The following is a 23,513-nucleotide window of genomic DNA, read 5'->3' as shown; positions in this document are numbered from 1 at the left end:
CATAGCTGTAGCATGCTGCATTCATCTATCTCTCAAGCCAAAAAAGGCCTATATCTAGTGGGCAACCAGCGCAGCCGAGATCAACTTTTTGTATCCTTGCACCGCTTCTTCAAGCTCTCCCACGGTTATTGCCTCGTCATCGCCATGGGCAACATGAATACTACCCGGTCCGTAGAGATACCGCTTCACTTTTGGACCTCCTTGAGTATCGATCTTCAAGGAAGGAATATCAGTCCCGTAGTTCACAGTAATCACATCAAACCCATCGACGTCAAAATCAAGATATTGGGGCGGAGCGCCGTTCTCGACGTCCCCAAAGTCAAGATAGACGCTCCCATCACCACCAGTCACATATTCGACCGCCTTCCGCACAATCTCTCGCGTGTCATCCGGATTTCCAGCGGCAAGACGGACAGAAATTGTTGCCTCGGCATATGCCGGAACGACATTACCGGCCAAACCAGCGCGCACGACCCCAATGTTCAAGGTCGACTGACCAAACTTCTCACTACGAAGAAGTCCACCTTTCTCAGGCAGGACATCTTGCAGGGTATCGAGGTAAGACAAAACAGGAAGAATCGAGGAGACCGCGCTTTTCCCGAGCCACGGGTACCCTGAATGCGCGGCTTTTCCTTCAGCGACGACCTTGAGCCCGAGAGTGCCTTTATGGCCCGCGACCAGCTTGAGCTCTGTCGGCTCTCCGAATATGACTGTGTGGAATTTAGGCGGTGCTGGGTTGAGACCGGAGTTTGAGAAATGTTTCATTCCAACGCCGCTTTTCTCCTCGCCGACGTCGAATAACAGCCCGATTGAGGCATCCGGGTTGGCATCTAGTGTTTCCAGTGCAGCGAATAGTATGGCTGCGACGCTAGCTTTGGCATCCACCGTGCCGCGCCCAGCGATGATCAGGTCTGATCGATTGAATGTCAGATCCCCTGATTTGTCTGAGGCTGGTGGATGCAGAGAGTAAGGAATGAAGGGTGGGACGGTATCGATGTGGCTGGTCAGCAGCAGCTCGGGGAACCTGTCTCTCCCGGTGTAGGCGTAAAGATTAAATCTTTCTTGCTCAGTGGCACTCCCCGGAGGGATAATTTGTTTCTCGACGGTCAGGTTGTGGGAGCGGAGGAAGTCCAAGAGGAAATTCCCAACGCTTTTCTCATCTTCGCTGATTGATGGGATTTGCACAATGTCTCTGTGGAATGATAAGAGAGGAGATTCGTCGATAATTCTTTTTAAATTCACAGTTGGAGATTGCAGGTTCTTGTCGATCACTTCTCCAATCAAGGGTTGTTGGGATTCCGATGCCAACGCTACTCTTGCTAGAGATGCGGCGTAAAAGTACAGGTAATTCTTCATGTTTCTCGGCCCATTGAAGTCTGATAAAGATTAGGGACTGGAGAGGAATGTGATTGACTCTCAGGAAAAGATGAAGTGCTGTGAGAGGGGCCGATTAGGAATTCTCTCCCCGCAATGGCGTATACTCGTAGCCCTGAAGTATTTGCTTCTTTTCGTTACTTCGTACTTTTTTACTGAATGTAGCGAGATGCATTATCTTTGCTCGGCAAATTCACTTTACTAGTTTAAAGCCATGAATTTGCCAAGCATGACTTATTATCGCGTGCTCTGTCGATCTCAAAGCATTATTTGTTTGTATTCTAATAGGTGCTATATAAATCAAATCTATGACATTGATATCAGGAAGACAAAAGTCAAGGTTGATTGACGAAAGTGCGCTACATACTAGGGAACAACTCTAGGTGTTGGCTCCTGGGAGATCATCTTCACAGATTGTTTCAACTGTCTAGACTAACAATGGACTATAGCTCACATCCGGCTTTCCAATCTGAGGGGTCCTTAGCGCACGGCAGGGATTATATCTATGCTATCGGCAAAGATTCCACAGCTTAACTAGTATAAGACGCTAGGTAACTAATCCTTGCACGCCATGCCGAGTGGTCTTTGCTCATCTTGCGCAATTCACGCAGGAGATAACCAACTTTTGGTGCTCGAGATTGCGGAGTAGAGCAAATATGATACTAATAGAGTCCATTTAATGGTCTGGATACCCTTTCTGGATCGTTGCAATTGCTCCAGCAGTACCTTGCCTCCGTGCGCCAACTACAAAAGACACTGATTGGTGATCACTATGTCTTCTGAGATAGCAGAGAAGGGCCAAATTGGGGATGTCTCCGCGGACGAAATACCGATACCGGCGAAAGGAAATATACACTATGTCAACCGCGATGGAGAACACACTCCAGAGTCTTTTGAAGAAGAGCTCATTCCCGGCTATGATGCCACCCTGATGCGAGCGCGTGCGACGCTCAGTAGCGCGGAAGAAAAGAAGCTTTTACGACGCATTGATTGGCATCTGATTCCACTGTTGGCCGTTATGTATATGTTGAAAAGTGTGGATTTTACCAACGTAAGATCATCTACGGAGTACGGTGGTGGGAGATCACTGACCAGAATGTTTTAGGTCTCATACGCCCGGATTATGGATAAAGGCACACCACATAACATCCTGACTGAATTGAAAATGACCTCAGACCAGTATAATCTGGTCACGACTATGTATTATGTGAGAGATCTCGAATCAAAAGCGTCATTCCTGAAGTTGTACTAATACCCTGGAGGTCCCTTACATCATTGCAGAAGCCCCGTCCAACCTTTTGCTAAAAGGTGTGAGACCTTCGATTTGGCAAGCTAGGATTATGGTACGTTGAATTATTACACCTCTGATTGGTTTGGCACTGACAATTACAGATATCTTGGGGTATCGTTCTCTGCTGTCATGCCGCTGTGTCAAACAGACAGGGTCTATATGCAGTCCGGTTCTTTCTCGGACTATTCGAGGCTGGCCTGTGGCCAGGAATGCTCTTGCAGTTATGCTATTGGTATAGACCCGATGAGGTTGCTCCAAGGATAGTTCTTGTCACTCTTCTAGGGAACTTCAGCACTGTGATCAGTGGTGTCCTTGCATTTGCTTTCAATGGTGTAGTTGCGGGTGGTCTATCTGGATGGAAATGGTATTTCAATATCCCTCCAAACATGTCAATCGTGTGCTAATAATACCTCTAAGGCTTATTTTGACTGAAGGGATCTTCACAGTCTTACTGGGAATATTTACTTATTTCTTCCTACCCGATTGTAGGTCATCCTAACCTTCAGTGCCAGGCATAACTAACCACTCCACAGTCCCTTCAACTGCATCCTGGTTATCTGAAAAAGAAAAAGCCTTCACACAAGCCCGCCTACCGAGCAATTCCCCTCGAGCGGCGGAGTCTAACTTTAACCTGCGCGAACTTATCACGACGTTGAAGAACAAGCGAATCTGGCTTTTCCTCTTCTGTTGGGCCTTCTTTACTATTGGGACGACGGGACTCACATTCTACCAACCCACCGTCATTGCCAATCTTGGATTTACGTGAGTTGCCCCAGCTTTAAGCGCTCGGGGTATTTGCTAACAAATGTCAAAGCTCTATGGGTGAAACCCAGCTACTAAACATCCCATCTGCGGTCTTCGCAGTAATATTGACAATCGTATTCGGTATCTTCGCAGATACCGGGCGTATTCCTCAGCCAGCTATCCCGCTTGGATTCATGATTGTCATTCTGGCGTGTTATGGCGTGCTATATGCCTTCCCAAACAACGGTGGTGTATATGCCGCGACGATAATAGCAGGAGGCTTCTCGACTGCATGGTGAGTCCGACTGGTAACATTCTATATTATATCAATACTTCATGCTAAGACAAACCAGGTATACAATGATGTGGCCCTGGCGAGTCCAGACCACCGAGGGCGCAACGGGATCTGCTTTTGCAATCGCATTTGCGAATAGCTACGGCCAGATTGGAGGGGCTGTGGGCTCTCAGCTGTTTAATTCTCGGTTCGCACCACGATATGCGACCTCCTTTGGGATTGCGATGGGATTCGTTGGCATGGCGATCATTATGAACCTTATTACTTGGGCTTTTACTTGGCGGGTGGATGTTGATACGAGGAAGCTAAAGAGGATTCGACTTGCGGCAGCGAAAGAGAACCAGGCTGTCTTGGATGATGTTGATATTCATGCAGGGGAGAAGAAAGAGAAGTAAATATGATCTTTGTTAGTGGGACTTGAACCTGACGGTTTGTTAGTCCGAAACGATGAGCTTCTAGTCTAATTATCCCTCATTAACTTGTATTTATCAACGTAAATAACAAAAGCTTCTCTAACTACTCTGTATCTTTCAGCCTTTCAACACAAAGTGACATCAAGTGAAGACTGGACGATCATTTCCGAAAGCGTTCAACTTCCCCTCAGCGGAGAATGCCCGGTTTGAAGTTCATACACCGTGTCAGGTGCCAGTTCCTGTTGGCATTTTGCAACTATTCAAATATAATCGTACAAAATGGCATTTTCCCGCAGATTAGCCATCATACCTGGCGGCCTAGGTAGGGACACGAGACACAAAGCCAGACTCAACGAAACCTAACTTCTCCACAGGCGGCCTTGGATCAAGCATAGGGCAAAAGCTGAGACAACAAGGTGCCCATCTCGCCGTTCTCTATGCACCTTTCGAAGCTGCACGCCGCGACGAGCTTCTCGAATCCCGGTACGGCGCGAGCGGCGACCTAGATAACATCCACACCTATGAATGCGACATCACCTCACCAGACTCTGTGCAGGTGGCCTTCAACTCCTTACAGAAACAAATAATCGACCCAACCTCGGGCTCTCCATCTAATAGAGCATTCCCAAGTTTCCTAATCAATACAGCTGGATACGTATCTCTTAGCGACATGGAGATAACACCGCCGGAAGAAACGCTGAAACATCTCACCACTAACCTCTTCGGTCCGATGCTCTGCTCTCAGGCATTTGCTCGACTCTATTTTGCCGCATCCAAGGCCGCCGAATCATCGCCTAATCCCCCACCACCGGGCAGGATTGTCAGCATTTCCTCACAGGCGGCACATGTCGCGCTGCATCGGCATGGCGCGTATTGTGCTTCGAAAGCTGGGCTCCTGGGTCTGACGCGCAGTATGGCCTCTGAGTGGGGTGGTCGGGGTATCACGGCTAACACTGTGTCTCCGACTGTGGCGTGGACGGATCTTGGGAGGAAGGCTTGGGGGGAGCCGAATGTTAAAGAGGCCTTCTTGGAGAATATACCGACGGGCAAGTTTGTGCTTCCAGAGGAGGTTGCTGATTCTGTGTTGTTTCTTTGTCAGGTATTTTTCCTCCTTGGTGGGCTATATCTCTGGTTCTGACTTTTACATTAGGATTCCAGCGGCATGATCAACGGTGCGGATATTAGAGTTGATGGTGGTTTTACGGTTAGATAATACAATATTCAAATATCTCTACCCTGGACCGTTACGACAAGAGACGCTCGTTCGTTAGTGAATACTGAAATTGTTTAGCTCATTGTACGAAAACCCCTGATGCTTATGTCACCTAGAAATGAGTGGCTATCCAACTTCAGACTCTCCCATACGCATCATTGGTCTTAGGGATGAATGGATCGAGCAAAAAATTAATTCCAAGAGGTCTCAGACACCTCCTCCACTCTTCCCCACCCTCCAAAACAATCTCTCTGGTTCATGAGGAACAAGGTGAAGGGGAACCTCTGCATTGGTCACTCTTTGTCGCCACTGAGAACGAACCTGGCATGGTCTATCAGGTCACGGGAGATGCAGAATTGATGACATATCTACCTTCGGATGACCCTATTAATATTGTCCACTCCGTCGCCTTTTTGAACATCTATCATCTGGCCCCTGTGACAAAGAACAGGAAATGGTGGTGAAACAGAGCAAGAGCCTCCCCCTCGAGCGGCCAACAGGCAATCTGTCACGGAGAACTGCCAAGGGTGGGCTGTACGTATCATCAGCAAGCTGGTCGAAATGGAAATTGTTCCAACTGAGAAACCCGAAATGGCAAGGTCCATGGTAGAGCTGATCTGAGAGTGATCTGAGAGAGGCACACACCATCATCAGTGCACCATGTCACTTGGTATGTTTCATGTGAATATGGCTTGATAGTACGATACTCGTAGAGTTCTCAATCAAATTGCTAAGTTGATATCACAATCTAATCATAATCCTGTGTTGGGTCTGGGTCTGGTAGATACTTGTCAGTTTAGACCTTTGATAATTGATAATTTCAATCAATATAAATTCATTGTAGAATGTGTAGTATAGTATACCAAAACGATATCACCCTACGACCTTTCTTCGCCCAGCAGGCCTACGACTATATCTAATCCCCGTAAGTGTAGGTTTCACCACCATCTGTTAGTACTGTAGGAAAATTAGTGAGCATGGAGGGAGAGAAAGATCATGTATCGTCGACTGCATCTATAATCATAAGGGTTTTCACATCACCACCGCATGTACACCCCATTATGATCTCACCACCTACACCTACATAGTTGCCTACGTAGAGTGTCCACTCTCAACTCCAGTTGCTAGATATGTTCGCTTCCCATCAAAACTCCTAAAGCCATGCTAACCCGTGATATCGTAAAGAAGATTGGTTCGGTTCCACCGGGGTGATTTCCTATGCGCTGATACCGGGGAAGCAATCGGGGAGACCCTTGCTGTGCTTGTTGGAGGCGTGCTCGAGGAGGCTATAGCCGCGCGAATACGCATGTTAGCAAGGAACCATATACACGGGCAAGACCGGAAGGCATTCGCAAAGGACTGGGGTTTGGAATCACATACGCAGGAGCCTTGGTGGTCTGGAGGAAAGTCTGTCTGCAGACCTGGCACTGGATGTTCATGGCTTTCTCGTTCTAGACAATGATGTGGGTCAGCGGCCGGAGAGACAATATGGGGGTTGGAGATAACTTGACGTACGCTCTTGGTCTGCGACTTGGCGGTCTTCTGGTCCTTCGCGTTGCGCTCGCGCTTCATGCTTGCCTTGGCTCCCTATCGAGTATTGTTAGTTCACTGCGTTGATAAGCCCAAACAAAGAGCTCAGATGGTCTGGCGTCGTCTGTATGGCTTGGGGATTCCTCCTTACGTTGCCCATTTTTGCGGTATTTGACTTGACGTCTGAAACGGAATAAATAGTTCAAAGAGGGGAGTGCGATGGGATGTGGGCGTGAGGAAGATCTGTAATTTTTTGTAAAAAAAATTGTAACGGTCTTAGGCCCCACGTGGGGCGGGGACACCTGATTACTAATCAGGTCACCGGATTGTCCGACAATGTTGATTATCGCGGCTGTCACTCTATGCTCTCAGAAAATAACCACTACTTCTGCACCTAGCTATCTGGAGTGATTTGGATCCAATAATGTTTCAATTATTGGACTTGCACACGAATGGGGCTCTGGTAATATCTGCTGTCAATAGATAACTCCATCAATAGTGCGATCGTCAACTAACGACGGCGGTACCTGGCTAATCTATAGATGTGGCTAGTGGCCATGACCGAACAGAAGAGGTGGATGGTCACCCAAAAACAGAGTAACATAGTAACTGGCCGCATCGTACTGGCACCCGTCCCTCTGGACCTGCGACCTGATTTGGTCCAGCTAGATCGGCTTGGCTGAGAAGTGCCCTGCAACTTCCGGAAGGATCCCTACAAGACTAGATTGACGCCGCTCCCTTGAAATAGCACGCCGACTGATCCTTCTTCTAGCCTTTATAGTAGCGTTCGAATACATAAGATATTTGTTCCTTGTTGGCGCAGACACAGTAGGCACCGTACTGGCCCGTGGTTGCATTCTTGGAAATTCCATCGCAGGCGCTCTTATCGCTCCCTCATACTGTCCTAAATAAGTCTACGTATTGATCTGCGTGCAATATTGACTAACTATACACGAAAGACTGTCCACCATGCAAGAATACAGTTCTTTGTTCGGATAAGGTGGTAAGGGACTGGAATTTGCCAACCATATGTTATCGACGGCAGGACAGGCATGGAGTTTGTGGGGGTGTAACCGTCACTGTTGATCCCGCTTGGGGTCGCAGTCTGAATTGCCTTAGTAATAGCTGAAGTCTGACTGAGTGCTGACAGATTCTCCGTCAACAGAGACAAATACCTCGAACGTGCTGTCTCTACGCCACTCGTACATGCTGTAGCCACATAATTCGATAGTAGACTGATCTTCACAGTTGAGATAGTCAGACAACTCGTTGCGAAAATCTGGTAGGTCGGTAGTTGCGTAGCCTTTGGCTAAGGACTTCCTGTATCCCTTCACCTTAGCGTAAGATCTCATATCGCGGCACGGCTGCTTTGAAAATTGTGGAATCAATCCTCTCGTTGACTTTGTCCATACTGTACTCCGTATTGAACCCTCGTGTACAACCATATAATAAGACCCGGGTACCTTAATCTGCTTTCGTAGCGCCCGGAGTGTCTCCTTTGGGTACTTGCAGTGGACAACGTTTCAAGGCTAGTCTGGTTTATACCCAGGTAGATGCGTTGCGTTTCTTGCGTTTGTCTCGATATTCTCTTGGCAGAGTCAAGCTTTGGCGATTCTCAAGTGGAGTAATGTATACATACAGCTCCACCAGTCAGCAAAGTGATCTGCTCCCGAGATCGGCAAGATCCGACTTGGCAAGCTATTTTTATCAATCCAGCTAGGGTAGAGCTTCATCACGTGCTACGTCGTCGGGATTTTGCTTCTTTTGTACGGAGTACCTTAATTCAATTTGTCTCTTACCATTGGCAGTAAATTTGCACCTGTTTCTCTTGATACTCTGATAGGTTTCTCGTGTTATTCGCTTTCATTATGTACTTAGTTCGTGCACAGGCGCTTCTATTTCTTTTTGGGTTGGAATAGGCAGCTCAAACCCCGAATCTTGTCCCTGTTTGAATTTCCGTTGATCGGGGATTAAAGAACGGGAAAACACGACATTTGATTGATATACTATTTTAAATAGCATAAACCGAAAATAGACCATACTCCACATGGTAATTACATAGTATGTTCCTTTGAATCTCCAATCCTGTCTCTCTCTTGAGGATTCGAGCGAAAAATTACATCCCGGGGAATGAAAAAGTTATAACAACACACAAGGAAAGAAAAATCAAAGCAACCCGCTGCTCTTCGCTTATTATCATAATTCTAATCAGGCTGTAGCAGGCAGTGGTGGTGACGATGACCCTTCTTGCTACCGTTCTTTTCCTTGCTTCTGCTTTTTCCTCTCCTTTGCATCTGCATCTTCCTTCTTCCACGAGCCTTCGTAATGATGCGTCACGAGAGCGTCACCTTGATCCGTCGGGTTCCCGTTTTGAAGAGCAGCGAAAGAGACTCCGGGCATGATCAAAACATCACCAACCAGCTTGGGCTGCTTGATTTGTGCATAATCGCGATCGTCGACGGTCCTACCGAGCAATTGTCCGAGGCTCTCCAGGATCGCAATCGTCATAATCTTAGGTCCCGTCACGTCGACCACGTCTGAAAGCATTTCGAAGGTAATCCCTTCGATTCTCACGGCGTTTTCTTGAGCAATGCCCTCCAATTTATTGATGACAGTGTCAACAATTACTTTCAGATTGCGCGAGTTCTTCTGTCCGACAAATACCCAATTGCAGAACTGGGAAGCAACTTCCGTCCCCGGTCCTCGCCATTCAAAGTCGAACTCCAATCCGACAATCATATCGATATTCTCATTTCGGTATTCTACGGGTACCCACTCGGCAACCTCTTTCTCGCAGGAGGTGTCTAAATCGCCCCAAATGCCGCCTTCGGCGAGAACAACCAAGTAACGAAAAAGATCCGCACGTAGAATCGGGATTGGAAGGGCTTCATAAACCTCCACGATATCCGGTCGTGTTTCAAAATAATGAGCGCGCACGAATGCTTCGGCGGATCGATCGGTCAACAATTCTTGGCGGATAGAGGGATTTTTCCTGGTCCAGCTGCCGGTCCATCCGCGTTGGGTTTCTGATATATCATCAAACTTGGCAGAATGCCAGACCTTGTCTGGCAGTGTATAAATGCGTGCAGCGGGAGTAGTAAGATTATTGTTGTTTGAAGGTTCCTTTAGAGGCACTGATATTGCTGTGCAGGTTCTAGTTGTCTCGGAAGACTGCGGTATGGCGGGACGGGAGATGAATATGGGTGATTGTCTCCACGAGTAGAGATAACAAATGAGTGTAAAGGGAATTGCAAGGGCGACGATTAAGCGCAAGGAGCGCGAGTTCTTCAAGTTGGTTGACATCGAAATGATAAAGAGCCTCAAAGGTGACACGAGGTGGGGTAACATGTGGGATATATGACATCCGATCAAAGAAAGAAACCAGGAAAGTCCAAAGAAATCGAATTGTCGTCTTGCGGCTGAGCCCGCGGGATTTTCCCTGATTTACACAACCCCACTATGTGATTCAGCGAGTCGATGGATACATAACTAGGCGGATTGGAGGTTCATGTCCCTATTAATCTATTGCAAAAATGATCTACGGTGTTATTGGGCGGTTAGCAGATTGCATTGATTGGGCCATGCACTATATGGCCAAACTCCCTTACTTTTGGTACAAAGTACACAATTCAGTGCCAGCAGCTCCCCACGTTCCACTGTTGGTATAAGCAACTATTGTTCGGTGATTATTTCCATCCTCAGCAGAGGCTTTTTGATCTTACGAGGTCCATGGCAAAATCACCGAGTTCGACAGTTCGGGCGAATAGAAAGTGAAACTGTTTTTACGGGATAGGCCCGCTAACCAGTGAGAATAAGAGAAAGAAGAGATTTTATACATTCTTCATCTTCATTGAGGACATACATATTCCACAGTCCTACTGTTGCCCATATTAAAACTAAAAACAAGCTTATGGGTACGGTCCCACTTCTGGCACTAGTACGTAATGAATAATAACAGTATCCACTCCATATGGTGAACGAAGAGAAGATCATGTAAGTACTAGATGTCAACATGGGTTCTATACGCAAGGTTGTGAGCCAAAACCACATTGAGTTAGACTGAGCCATGGACCCAAGACATCAACAAACAGCAAGTGCGACCCCGTGATGTCTTAAAATGGAAGGCTCATCTGCTGACGATAGTGCCTTCCCCAAAAAGCTAACAAGGAGAGATTTATGAGCGCGTAGAAGTTCATCTTGTAAACATCCCATGTCCAAATGTTTTTCCTTGCTTGTCCTCGTCTCCGAAGGGGACATCGTGTTGATTCTCCGATTGGCTTCGCACAATCATACCAAGATGGTCAAATGGAGAATGTGGATGGTCCCAGGGAGCGAGCCCCAGGCAAGGCTCAGCCCATTACTTGATCTCATATTATATTTGGCTAACTTGAGAGACCACAGCCCCTGCACTAGGATCAACTGCAAGGTCTATGCAAAGTCATAGGCGGAGATCCACAAGTCTTTCGCGTCTCCGTCATCGATTCTCGAGAGAATCCAGACAGTCTGGAGAAAACCGTCCCATCTTTCCCTTCTCGCTCAAGCCAAAGCCAAATGGACCTAAAGGGACTACAGGGCTTTCAATGGTCAGCGACATGGGAAGCAGTCTGATGAGCGCGCGAGGGTACGACAGTGATGCCCAGTGCATTGGGAGTCCTCGGCATGCCCCCCATATGAGAGCGTCGCCCAGAAGCCCGGCATATCGCAGAATGGGGTTGCAGGACCTAATCGAGCGCAGTCGTGAGCGAAATGACTTGGAGATGTGGACGGGTGCCAAAGGCCATGATCAATCCGATACCCCGGGAACTCCCTTTGGCATGCATTATATACCCACGCCCCCAGAAACTTTGCGAGGGCGCTCAGCTCACCCCACCTCTGCAACCGAACACACAGGGAGCCAGTCCGTGCCTTCATTCAAGAATGAGCGATCGGGGGAGCAAAGCACATTCACAAAATCTCTTCCAAGCCTTCATGCCAGTCAAGAAGAATTGGCTCGTCTCCGATCTCGAGAAGGCTTTATGGGCAGCAGCAGCGGTGAGAACCTTCAGAATCTTGTGGCTGACTGGGCTCATTACATGGGATCAAACCCTAATGATTATCGCGCGGCATCTTCCGCATCGCTAGCCAGGGAAGATCCGGGCATTATGGTTCGCAAAACACGACAACCAACTAGTTCTCCCAGGACACACCCCGAGGCCCGAGTACCACATCTGGGTGATCTAGACCTTTCGCACAGACTCGCGGGAACAAGCATAGGGTCCGAGCCGCCATCGACTAATGCATCCATGTCGGAACTTCCACGTGCGAATCGATATGGGCTACAAATGGTATCACAGGAGAACTTTCAGCCTCATGAGAGGTCTGGAACGGCAATCATGGGTCCCGAGTCCCACAACCAGGCTATGTCTCATCAACGAGATGCGTCCTCTTTTTATTCGCGCCAAAGCAGTGACCCTTCGCGGGGAGCATCTGCCGTTCAATCACTAAGAGTTCATGCTGCAAATGCAATTGATAGCTTGCCCAATATTCATACACAAATGGCAGCTGAGATTTGCTCGGTCGAAGATGAACTGGAACCAGGTACCGAGGCTCTGAAAAGCAAGTTTGTTGAGCAACTTGATACGCCAAACTGGGGATCACCCCAGAGTCATGGCATTTCCAATGGCGCCAACGGCGCCGGACCACATCGCAAAGTTAGTCCCGGCTGGATGACCGAGGGCCGGCGGATGGGCTATGGGTATAGCTTGGTGGACAATGCTGAGGACCACGGAGACACTCCCGGGCTGAGGCCTGACAGCCAACAGTCTCCTGTGAAACAAAGTCCTACTAATGTCAAGGCAGAACCAGTTTTGACACCATCGATGTGGGCCAAAATGAAGAGCCATTCGGTTCGAGGTAATAGACACGCACCGCTGGCAGTGGACTTGGCTAGTGAAGGAATGGCTGTTGGCCGTGTAAACTCGATTCGCGCGCAACACATTGAGTCGCCAACTTCTGAGAAGACACCAACTTCTGCAAAGACTCCAAATTCCGGAAGCAGCTTTTATGTCGAAGACGTGGACGAAACCTTTTTAAGTCGATGGGCGAAAATCAGCCGGTCCACACGCCAACAACCACAACCAGAGAAGTACGACAATTCAACCCATGGAAGTGATGTCTGTGTCCGGTCCCCAGATGCTTCACCACTTAGTGAACGCCACTTCTCGATGGATCAAACAAACCACCAGCCCTCTGTGTACTTCGATCCGTCGAATGACAGGAGTGCAGACAGATTAAATGGAGAACCTTCCCGCTCCCGTAGTGGCCGTTGGGTACTGAAGTTTTCCAGGAACAGGGAAAGCAAGAGACGCTCGAATCTCCCTCCAAAAGAATTATCCGATAAATCGCCAGTGCAGTACCAGGACCATCCATCGAGTGGCCTGGGACGGGCAAACTCTACCAGAAGCGATATGGCAGAGGAGCTCGCGAGTGCGTATCAGGAGTGCATTGGGATGCCCGGGGCTTTCTATGGAAGCCGGTGGGCGAGCCGAACAAGTCTAGTGGTGGAGGCAGAGTGACCAAGATGCATGGCAACGATCATCACAGGAGTAACGAGAGTGTTATGGTTGGATAAGCATAAAAATACTGTTATCAAGGACTCTGAGTGAGTTCTGCTGTTATTGTTACTCGTGCGGATGGAGTTTGGGTCAATTATGAGTATGTTTCCCAAATTGGGTGTCATTAATCGTACAGAATATGGGTAATTGATCCCTAATACATCTTACAGTTCTCACACGCTCAGAATAAGGGTGTAATTTTATCACCAGTAGGGAAGCAAATGATCTATCTCCGCTGCCGCTTGTTGCTCTTGTCGCTTACGGCACTGAGCACACTAGCAGACCGCTTGTGATTACCACCCCCTTGTTGAGCACCTTGGGCAGCAGAGTGACCCAAAACGCCGGTGTCGCCGTCTTCATTCTCCTTTTTCACATGGGGATGCCCGGAGTCAGCACTTGGCCCCGAGATACCAGCAGCTTCTCGTAATTTGCGTTCGCGCTCCATCTTCGAGGCTTCGAGTACACGGATCTCACTTTCGACCTTTTCGGACACCTTGCGAGCGTCGAGGAGCATGTTGACAGACTGAATGAGTTTCTCGAAATCCTTGCATACGCGTTCGGTGGGCATAAACAGGCGGACCGGAATCTCGAGCTCGGATAGAGCATTGGCCAGTTTCTGGGTTTGCAGGTTGGACTTGGCCTGCGTGAGTCGCTGTGCGCGGTCGCTGCGGAATTGCACGCCTGCCGAGACACGTTCGTGGTGCTGGACGCCGTACCTCGCTTCCTCTGCTGGGGTAAGCGTGCGTACCATTTGATTGGTCTCCCTTGATGTGATGGAACCCTTCTTGTTTGCGGCCTGTGTGACGGGAGTATCGGCTCGGCCCATGCCACCCGCAGTGGTTGGAGTCTGGCCAGCGGGGCTTTGGATGGCACCGTCGCCGAGGATGGAGCGGCGTTTCTTGCTCTTGTCGGCTTGTAGTAGAGTCTGTAGGAGCTGGGAAAGACCTGCGCTGGATTGGTACATTGTGGTATTGCCGACGCTGATGGGAACCTCGAGGCGAGAGTAGAGTTCCCGGCGTTCGGTGATGAAGTTCTGCTCGTTGCTTGTGATGCGCTTCAATTCTTCGAGTAGCATTGCCTCCTCGCGGACCTCGTCGGCTGTGCGGTTAAGCTGAAGGGCCGCTAGTTCTTTGCGGTCACGCTCTCGGTCGGGGTCAAACTTGAGCATCTTTTCGTGTAGTTCGAACTCGGCCTCGGACATCTCTGAGGGTGGATGTTCAAGTGAAAGCATTGTTGCAGCGATGTAATAGTAACGCGCTTTCATCTGCTCCATTGTCCGGTGGTGCTTTGCGGGCACAAGGGCATTCGCATCCGGCTGTGTGTCCATTCGTGGTTGGTAGTCATAACGATCTGCGATCAGCACCCATCGAATGTCGTAATCAGTGACGAGGTCCACCAGATAGTCCGTTTCCTCGCGCGACCAGTCATCACTTGTAAGATGCCGATTGTACTCGTCATCTGTGTACCGACGGGGCAATCGCGGTTTGACGTTATACTTAGCAAAGGCATATTCTTGTTCCGGCAGTTTTGGTACGTCCTCTTTCTCTTCTTCTTTGGGCTGATCCACTTCCATTTGGGACTCTGAGGGTGCGGGTGCAGGTGTGGGAACAGGTGGTCGGGCTGACTCGTGTTTTCGCTGCCAGTGGTTCAAAACCAGGCCGTCGGAACGGGCATTGTTCGTGAACGGGGCCATGCTCCTATATGGGAATCAATGTCAGCGTGCATTCGGATATACAAAGAGCCCCATCTTCAACATACCATGGTCGAACGCGCAACTTGTTCATCCATTTTGGACGACCCTTGTACTTGTTCTCATTAATGGCGATTGGCGGCGCCCTTTCGCCCAGTAGCGCGTACAATTCACGGGTAATACCCTCTTCAACAACAGCCTGTCAGTAATCTATCTTATTTTTCGGGGAGCGCAATACACCTACCTGGTCGCTTTTCGACAACCTTCTGCTTCTTGTGCGGTCTGGGCTGCCCTTCTGCGGGCAAATCCAGCATGTCGCGAACATCGGCCGCGGCCATATTGGCGGTGGGTGTGGTGATCTAGACACGACACCAAGGAGTGATTCTTCGATATTTAGCGATTAAATTTTAGTAAGCGACCACGAGAAGATGAAAGTAGATTTTGTTTGATGCAATAAAGACTAGTGAATGTCGAAATTGAAGATCACATCGACAGAGGCTTCCCGCTGGAAAGGGAGATATTCCGGAGACGGCAGGCGGTGAGGAGCCACGTCCCATGTTGACACCTTCACGGAGAGGAGTACTTGGCCGTGCGACTATCCAATTGCCCATCTCCTCATCATGGTTTTCTCTGGGACATCCTCGTCATGGCTGGCGTCAGCTTTGGCTCTCCTATCCTTCTTTTCTCTTCTTCTGCCGACTAATGCCCTCTACTTCTACATGGAAGGCCGGCAAACAAAGTGCTTCTTCGAGGACCTGCCTAAGGATACTCTAGTAGCCGGTATGCGCATCTCTAGAGACTTTACGAAGGAATTTGAAACTAACCTATGTTGTTAAATCACAAATAGGCCGTTTCGAAACTGAAGTCCTGAACCCCCAGAGCGGCATCTACGCGGTCGACCATAACTTGAAGATGCACATCACTGTCGAGGAGACCTTCGACAATGACCACCGCGTCGTATCCAAGCGGGATAGCCATTCTGGTCGCTTCCACTTCTCCGCCGCGGATCCCGGCCAGCACAGAATCTGCTTCACACCTGAAACGGACGCCTCCTCCGGCTGGTTGTCCAACTCTTTGGGCGCCGTCAAGATCACCGTCGACCTTGCCATTGGTGAGACCAGCAAGATTGAGCCTGAGGATAAGGACAAAATCAAGGATATCGTGCAGCGGGTCAAGGATATGAACAGCCGATTGCACGATATCCGTCGTGAGCAGGTGTACCAGCGGGTAAGGATTTCCCAATCCAATCTATGGCCAGAGTCTCTCTAGGTGATTAAAGTGGTGATACTAATGTTTTTTCTACCTAGGAACGTGAGTCTGAATTCCGTGACCAGTCTGAGACCACCAACTCGCGTGTCGTGCGCTGGACTCTTATCCAGCTCGCCGTTTTGTCCGCCGCATGTGCCTGGCAGCTTTCACACCTGCGGTCATTCTTCATCAAGCAGAAGTTGACTTAGATGCCGCGTTGTCTTATTCCCTACAGCATACCTCGTTTCTTATGCCTTGCATCTTCCTTCCACCTCTGCTGTGGTCACGCACGTCGGTTTACGTGAATATTGATGATTGGTGCTTACATGTGTTGTTATACTGTTTTCCTAGCGAACGGCAGCTCTTTAAATTCTAGTCGAAGGCCTTTCGAATTCTCGAGACCCCTTTGTGAACTCGTTGGGCCACAAGGCCAGTGTTTCAGCAAAAAAAGGGTGCGGAGTGCTTGGAGCGTGGTAAGATGTCGATCTTGATAATGGATGTAATGATATCTTTTCTTCTATTCCCTTGTCTTGCGTAGATCGTCCAGGAAACGACATTGCCCATACCAACGACCTCAACCTGTGGACATATTGCATGTCTCTAGGGCTACTCTGTACCTCTAATAGTATTATTCCTACAGCTCACGTCATCAAGAATAGAGGCCTCATACACGGTCGACTACTCTTTTGATGTTTATTCAACATAGTCTTCGAATTTCTGATGGAAATCATTGATTTGTAATTATTTTTATCTTCATTTGTTATGTGCATGATCGTCATGTCATGGTTCATTCATATCAATGGTATCTCACGCCGACTTGGTCTCCACGTGCTCTTCATATTGTACTTGTTCCTTTTGCACCGCGACCTTGTCAACAACTCCACGTTTGACATCCTCGCCCTCAAACAGATAAGCGAGTTCTTCGAGCGTAGGACCGGCCGTCTCAACGAAGAAGAAGTAGACCACGAGGAAGACAACAAGCACCCAGACACAGTAGTAGATGTAAAACTTCCAGCCAAGGTTCTTGAGGCCGATAGGGTTGACATAGCTTCCGAAGATCGAGGCCACCTGAATAGTCAGGAGCACAAATGCCCATGTTTTAGCGCGCATCTGAAGTGTCACAACTTCCAGCGAATAAGTGACAATCAGATTGGTCCACGCGAAAGTGTAGAATGCCTGGAAGAAGAAGATACAGGCAATCACGACACGACCGGCCACTATAGAGTTGTGCTCAAGATATTGCTGGGCAGCGATTGTCCACACGACGAAAGTGACAACAACACCACCGGAACCGGTAAGAAAGAAGAATCGACGGCGGAATTTATCGATGACCAGTGCAACGAAGATCGCGACGAAATACTGCCAGAGAGTAACCATTCCGTTCACAAGTGTAATTTCGGACTGGGTCTTCAGGCCCGTGTCTTTCAAGATCTGGGTCAAGTAATTCGAGACGAGCAGGTTGCCTGAGCTCTGACTGAAAACGGCTGTGGCGAAGCAGAGGAACAGGCGCTTGAGGTTGGCGCGAGAGGAGAAGAAGTCCTTCCAGCTCATGTTGTTCTCTGCTTCTTTGTCGATGGCCTGCTGAATTTCGGCGCATTCCACCGCGACCAGCTCCGAGTTGGGGTCACATTCACCATGGAACTTGATTAAGATCTTACGGGCTTCTTCGAAACGACCCTTTGCAATCAACCAACGGGGAGACTCGGGGCAGAACCAAATGAGGCAGAATTGGTAGGCCGAGGGAGCAACTTGGATCAAAGTAGGGAGCCGCCATGACCACTGACTGGTGATCCTGTAACAACCATACGTTGCCCAGGCTCCAATCACATAGCCAAGAACGATGGATGTATTGTAGAAAGTAGTGACTTGTACACGTTCCTTGGGGTGGGACAGCTCTGTGATCAAAACAGGTGCGCCCATCTGGATGAGCGAAGATCCCACACCTAGAACGATCTTGCCGCCAATGTACATGTTCAAAGAAGTGGCAAAGAATTCGACAAGCACACCAACAATGATGACAACAGACCCTAGCGCAGTGGGTAGGCGACGACCGAATTTATCACTAATCCAGCTGAGAAAGATAAATGGGATGACACCACCAATGGCGTTCGAGGCTCCAAAGAAACCCAATGTAGCACCTTCTGGGTGTCCAAATCGATCTTGCCAGGAATCCAAGACTTGCATGCCGTTTGTCATGGACTGTGATAGATCGTCAGTGAAACGCACTCAAGTCTTGAAACACTAGAACTCACCCCATCAATGCCGAGAGCCGCACTTGCTAGTAGAGACGAAGTGAGCAGGAAGTATAGCAGAATACCATTCTTCCGTCGCCAGAAAGGCGGCATAGAATCCACGTCAATGGACGAGATAATGTTCTCTGTGGCATGAGCGGCAGTAGGAGCCATGATTGCAGACTTCAATTGAGACGAAGACACAAATGAAGTGGACTTGCCTATGATCGAATGATAGGGAATCTTAGCCCGAAGGCTTCTTTGCACTTCTTATAGAAGAGACAGCCGGGTGGATACAACGAACTCTACGCATTCCGACAACCCTAGAGGTGTTCACGTGCTGAGAGAAACGTGGATTCCGCATTTTTGCGGGGAATTACCCCGTGGAGAAAAATATGAAGTCTGGAGATTCGGGGAATCGGCGAAATGCCAATTTTGCCGTTTATCCTTCGATGGGAGCTCTCCACTTCAACGCCACAATTCCCCGGTTATAAGGAATATAGCTTTAATTTTCTGCTTGGGTAGAGCTCTGTCACTTTCTTCTTTTTCAAAGTACTTCACACTGCTTTTGTGGCTTTGTGTTCGCCATTTGCCAGTATGTCAGTACCCTTGCCCCCCGATTTCGAATGGGGATTTGCAACAGCCTCGTATCAGATCGAAGGAGCTGTGAATGAAGACGGGCGTGGAAAATCGATCTGGGATACTTTCTGCCACCTTGAGCCAACAAGGACCAAGGGAGACAATGGCGACATCGCTTGCGACCACTACCACCGATTTGAGGAGGATTTCGATCTTCTCTCGAGATACGGCGCAAAAGCATACCGATTCTCAATTTCCTGGTCGCGAATCATTCCGCTAGGAGGAAGAAACGACCCAGTCAACGAAGCAGGCATCGCGTTCTATAACAAACTCATTGATTCGTTGCTTGCCAGGGGAATCACACCATGGGTCACTCTCTATCATTGGGATCTTCCTCAAGGCATTCATGATCGATACGGAGGTTGGTTGAATGTGGAGGAGTCACAGCTTGACTTTGAGCGGTATGCGCAGATTTGCTATGAGAGATTTGGGGACCGAGTCAAGAACTGGATCACACTGAATGAGCCGTGGATTGCTTCTATTTTCGTATGTTTCTCCAGTCCCTTGTCCTTTCTTTTTTATCCTTTCGGATAGCATCTAACACGTGTCTAGGGATACGCTACTGGCGGAAATGCGCCCGGGCGTAGCAGTATAAATCCGCAGTGCACGGAGGGCGATACTACTACGGAGCCATGGATTGTGGGGAAAGCCTTGATCATGAGCCACGCTCGCGCTGTGGTTTTGTATAACCGGGAATTCCGAGCTTCTCAGCAAGGGCAGATTGGAATCTCCTTGAATGGCGATTACTACGAGCCCTGGGATAGTGAGGATGAGCGCGACCACCAAGCTGCTGAACGCCGGATGCAGTTCCATATCGGATGGTTTGCGAACCCCGTTTGGTAGGTTTTTCGGAGTCTCAGATAGCAAAAGCACACAACTAACACCTTTGACAGTTTAGCACAAGACTACCCCGAATGCATGAGAGAGCAACTCGGCGAGAGACTTCCTAGGTTCACAGAGTCGGACTTTTCTCTGCTTAGGGAGGCCGACATAGACTTCTACGGAATGAATTATTACACCTCCCAATTTGCCCGGCATCGCGATCAGCCTGCCTCTGAGACTGATTTCTTGGGAAATGTGGATGAACTACAAGAAAACAAGCAAGGTGTATTGATCGGAGAGAAAAGTGGTGTGCATTGGCTCCTGTCAACCCCGAGCCTTTTCCGGAAGCACTTGACACGAGTATATCGTGCATATGGCAAGCCTATCTATATCACAGAAAACGGGTGCCCGTGTCCTGGTGAAGACAAGATGACAGCTGAAGAGGCCGTCAACGATACCTACCGAATCAAATACTTCGAAGATCATCTCGATGCGGTCGGAACAGCACGCACAGAAGATGGCTCTGATATCAAAGGATATTTCGCATGGTCATTGATGGACAACCTAGGTACGTGTCTTGTTTCATACTTCAAGACCTTTGAGCTAATTTTTCTTCCAGAATGGTCCGATGGATACGGGGTTCGCTTCGGCGTTACCTTCACTGATTACAACACCCTGGAAAGGACGCCGAAGCAATCCGCATTGTTGCTGAAAGGAATGTTTGATAAACGCATGGGTGGCAACGCTTCCGAATCCAAATAGAGCAATGAGACGGGTATACTATAGATGAGATTTTTTTTTTTTGTTAGATATTACGCAATTGACCTAAAATTCTACAAAGCTAATATAAAGCACCTTCAACCCCTGTTAATCAATGTAAATTAATTGATTAATTAATTAATCAAGGCGCGGAAATACCCCAAGAAAAGAAAAACCTGGGGCATTCGGAGAAATTCGCGGAGTATTTGACCTAGCCTCATCCCGATTCCCATTTTCCCAACGGCCCTAACCTCCGACGAATTTTGCCGAGACGAAAAATATGATGGCCAGCCCTGTATCTCGTTCGCGCTCGTCAGCTAGAGCATGCGATCGTTGCCGTCGGAGAAAAGCAAAGGTATGAAGCAAACCCCCGCCTTACCTAGTCTAAACTAACCTGTAATAGTGTGACTGCTCGGGTGAATCGTCAATATGCACCAACTGCCGCTTGGCTCGGATGCAATGCACATTTGACGTGCCGATCGCCAGACGTGGGCCTAAATCCAAGCGACAAAGGTCGCATGATGTGGCTTATCCAAATGTTCCGCATAGTCCCCTGGCACCAGCGTTGCAGGTATCGGAAGATGACTCTATAACTCAAAATCTCGGTTCGACCGCCCCGGTTGCAGTTCCGCTAGATGTATGGGACGCCAATATCCCGATACTTGATCCGGCTCTTTCCCCTGATACTGTGCATACAGCCCAATCGTCTATTTCCGATGTCGCCTCTACAAGAATTACCTCGGCGTTGCAGCGATGGCATGCTTTGGAACGGGTGATTGTCGTGCAGAGCACATCAGCGAACTTAGAGCGGACTATCAATCATTGCTTCGAGTTATTCTTTGAATATCTATATCCCTTGACTCCACTTGTTCATGAACCCAGTCTACGAGATGGGTTAGGGTTCTTCGTGACCCAAGGAAGGAATTCGAGAGCTGATGGCCTCATATATGGAGTGAATAGTCTCAAATATCCAGAGCTGTGGCCCGATCTTTCTTTCACTTTGATCACTGCTGTCTGCGCGGAAACGGCTTTTCTCCTTCCGAAGGATATATTTCCTGAGGGAGAAAGGATCGCAGACATATTTCTCCAAGCCTCCAGAAATTGCCTGGCCACATATTTGGAAGCCGATCTTGAATACCCAAATGCCAACTCCGTTGCCATTCGATACTTCCACTCCAACTGCATGCATGCTGCCGGAAAGCCACGACTGTCGTGGCACATCTTTGGGGAAGCCACCCGATTAGCCCAAGTGATGCAGATGCACGAAGAAGATTCACTGCAGGGGCTCACTTCTCTCGAAGTGGAGTTTCGGCGACGGGCGTTCTGGATTGCCTATATCGGCGATAAATCGGCAGCCATTCTGAACAATCGTCCGATCACAATACACAAATACTCATTCAACTCTGGCATCACCATCGGCTATCCGACCGGCATTGAAGATGAAACAATCCTGACACCTGGTAGTGGTGTTCCAGATGCCGAGAGTACTCAAAATAGTTTCATTGCAGGATTCAATGCAAACATTCGGCTTTGGCAAAGTGCATCCGATTTGCTTTTAGAGATGCGATTGTTGGATAGTCATAAAAATGGGAATTTACTCCCTCGTCAACCTCCCACGGCAGAAGAAAGTCACAGACTTGACCATCTTTACGTGCTGTTTGTGACGTCTCTCGATGACTTACCCCCCTTTTTACAATATGACCAGCTCATGTCAAACGCCAATAAAGACAATCAACGCCTGTCTAGGCTCACAAGGCTACATATCATTCAAGCAGCCAACGTTTACGTCTCGTTGCACTGTCTAAAGATGGTAATCACACAGAAATTTGAAGAGTTCAATTACTATCCTTCTGCGCCAAATGAAATGCTACTACTACGGAAGACTGACATTGCACGCGATCTTCTCCGAGTCATTCGCGATGCTCCTTTCTGGGCATTGCAGATCAATGGCGAACCATGTGTAAGTCGCCTTTCTTTTGCTGTCCTGGTGTCAAATGAGCAAGTTCTGATGGCCATATAGGTAGAAAAGATCAGGCTCATAGGAGCTTGTCTGCTCGAGATTATCGATCAGCATGAAGCGTCCCCTCTGTCGGCTCGAGCCCGTAACGATCTATCGGTGCTTCTTGATATACTGACCCGCTTAGACTCGAAAGCGTCGGACACTTTACGACGGTTGTTATGAAAGCTAGTTTTATGAGTCAAATGAATGTATATTAACTAACTAGATTTAATGGTACAATTACAAAATATAAAAACATACTTCGCTTACTCCGTACCTACCTATTGTCTGAATCGAGTAAATGATCGGCGTCTGGGGAAGATTCTGCGATTCCCCACACAATCTATAATTCCCCGATTCTCCGTCTCCTTCGGCCAATTGACCTCCAATAAGAATCCCGGTTGAAGATCTCATCCTATAGCGGAAATAGATTCGCATAGTCACGAGCTAAACAAACGGGAAAACGTCTACCATGGTGGCGTGCACCCTCAACCCATTATCAGATTCAAGGCTTTCTCAGGGGAAAAGCTTCTTGGAATGCGGGGACCCCAGAGACTCGTGATGTGATATAATTCGTGGACATGGAAATTCGGCAAATACTCGATTTCCGCCTCAAGTCAGAAGCATACAGTATTTATATGAGTCGAGATGTCCGTTTCGATAGCTAGTCAG

The 23,513-nt window shown here is 48.5% G+C and overlaps 11 protein-coding genes across 11 annotated transcripts; 6 read left to right on the top strand and 5 right to left on the bottom strand.

Annotated features, from left to right (window-relative positions):
* Positions 1–54: 54 nt before the first annotated feature.
* LCP9604111_7148 (M20 family metallopeptidase) lies at positions 55–1,356 on the bottom strand (the record flags this gene model as incomplete). Its single annotated transcript, XM_039075148.1, has 1 exon — positions 55–1,356. One exon carries the CDS (start codon positions 1,354–1,356, stop codon positions 55–57), a length of 1,302 nt encoding a protein of 433 aa, XP_038926846.1.
* A 790-nt stretch (positions 1,357–2,146) lies between these two features.
* LCP9604111_7147 (uncharacterized protein) lies at positions 2,147–4,099 on the top strand (the record flags this gene model as incomplete). The annotated part of the gene is made up of 8 exons (XM_039075147.1): positions 2,147–2,425; positions 2,480–2,581; positions 2,637–2,717; positions 2,767–3,029; positions 3,083–3,150; positions 3,199–3,427; positions 3,480–3,704; positions 3,763–4,099. 8 exons carry the CDS (start codon positions 2,147–2,149, stop codon positions 4,097–4,099), a joined length of 1,584 nt encoding a protein of 527 aa, XP_038926845.1.
* A 297-nt stretch (positions 4,100–4,396) lies between these two features.
* LCP9604111_7146 (putative short-chain dehydrogenase/reductase) lies at positions 4,397–5,330 on the top strand (the record flags this gene model as incomplete). The annotated part of the gene is made up of 3 exons (XM_039075146.1): positions 4,397–4,439; positions 4,492–5,216; positions 5,268–5,330. 3 exons carry the CDS (start codon positions 4,397–4,399, stop codon positions 5,328–5,330), a joined length of 831 nt encoding a protein of 276 aa, XP_038926844.1.
* Positions 5,331–6,546: 1,216 nt separating this feature from the next.
* LCP9604111_7145 (uncharacterized protein) lies at positions 6,547–7,020 on the bottom strand (the record flags this gene model as incomplete). The annotated part of the gene is made up of 4 exons (XM_039075145.1): positions 6,547–6,616; positions 6,711–6,781; positions 6,846–6,917; positions 7,012–7,020. 4 exons carry the CDS (start codon positions 7,018–7,020, stop codon positions 6,547–6,549), a joined length of 222 nt encoding a protein of 73 aa, XP_038926843.1.
* A 2,090-nt stretch (positions 7,021–9,110) lies between these two features.
* On the bottom strand, positions 9,111–10,163 carry LCP9604111_7144 (CAZyme family GT32; the record flags this gene model as incomplete). The annotated part of the gene is made up of 1 exon (XM_039075144.1): positions 9,111–10,163. One exon carries the CDS (start codon positions 10,161–10,163, stop codon positions 9,111–9,113), a length of 1,053 nt encoding a protein of 350 aa, XP_038926842.1.
* A 1,403-nt stretch (positions 10,164–11,566) lies between these two features.
* LCP9604111_7143 (uncharacterized protein) lies at positions 11,567–13,414 on the top strand (the record flags this gene model as incomplete). The annotated part of the gene is made up of 1 exon (XM_039075143.1): positions 11,567–13,414. One exon carries the CDS (start codon positions 11,567–11,569, stop codon positions 13,412–13,414), a length of 1,848 nt encoding a protein of 615 aa, XP_038926841.1.
* Positions 13,415–13,679: 265 nt separating this feature from the next.
* On the bottom strand, positions 13,680–15,481 carry LCP9604111_7142 (SANT/Myb-like DNA-binding domain-containing protein; the record flags this gene model as incomplete). The annotated part of the gene is made up of 3 exons (XM_039075142.1): positions 13,680–15,150; positions 15,212–15,329; positions 15,388–15,481. 3 exons carry the CDS (start codon positions 15,479–15,481, stop codon positions 13,680–13,682), a joined length of 1,683 nt encoding a protein of 560 aa, XP_038926840.1.
* Positions 15,482–15,763: 282 nt separating this feature from the next.
* LCP9604111_7141 (p24 family protein) lies at positions 15,764–16,600 on the top strand (the record flags this gene model as incomplete). The annotated part of the gene is made up of 3 exons (XM_039075141.1): positions 15,764–15,923; positions 15,991–16,370; positions 16,451–16,600. 3 exons carry the CDS (start codon positions 15,764–15,766, stop codon positions 16,598–16,600), a joined length of 690 nt encoding a protein of 229 aa, XP_038926839.1.
* Positions 16,601–17,198: 598 nt separating this feature from the next.
* LCP9604111_7140 (putative MFS hexose transporter) lies at positions 17,199–18,796 on the bottom strand (the record flags this gene model as incomplete). The annotated part of the gene is made up of 2 exons (XM_039075140.1): positions 17,199–18,590; positions 18,644–18,796. 2 exons carry the CDS (start codon positions 18,794–18,796, stop codon positions 17,199–17,201), a joined length of 1,545 nt encoding a protein of 514 aa, XP_038926838.1.
* Positions 18,797–19,219: 423 nt separating this feature from the next.
* On the top strand, positions 19,220–20,845 carry LCP9604111_7139 (glycoside hydrolase family 1 protein; the record flags this gene model as incomplete). The annotated part of the gene is made up of 4 exons (XM_039075138.1): positions 19,220–19,747; positions 19,814–20,100; positions 20,155–20,651; positions 20,703–20,845. The coding sequence occupies 4 exons, from the start codon at positions 19,220–19,222 to the stop codon at positions 20,843–20,845; spliced, it is 1,455 nt and encodes a 484-aa protein (XP_038926837.1).
* A 277-nt stretch (positions 20,846–21,122) lies between these two features.
* Positions 21,123–23,024, top strand: LCP9604111_7138 (transcription factor domain-containing protein; the record flags this gene model as incomplete). Its single annotated transcript, XM_039075137.1, has 3 exons — positions 21,123–21,197; positions 21,246–22,802; positions 22,863–23,024. The coding sequence occupies 3 exons, from the start codon at positions 21,123–21,125 to the stop codon at positions 23,022–23,024; spliced, it is 1,794 nt and encodes a 597-aa protein (XP_038926836.1).
* Positions 23,025–23,513: the final 489 nt, after the last annotated feature.

Source organism: Penicillium roqueforti (genome assembly GCF_015533775.1).
Source record: "Penicillium roqueforti strain LCP96 04111 chromosome Unknown scaffold_21, whole genome shotgun sequence".
Taxonomy (NCBI): Eukaryota; Fungi; Ascomycota; class Eurotiomycetes; order Eurotiales; family Aspergillaceae; genus Penicillium; species Penicillium roqueforti.
Note: the sequence above shows the minus strand (reverse complement) of the source record. Positions and strands in the feature narration are given on the sequence as shown.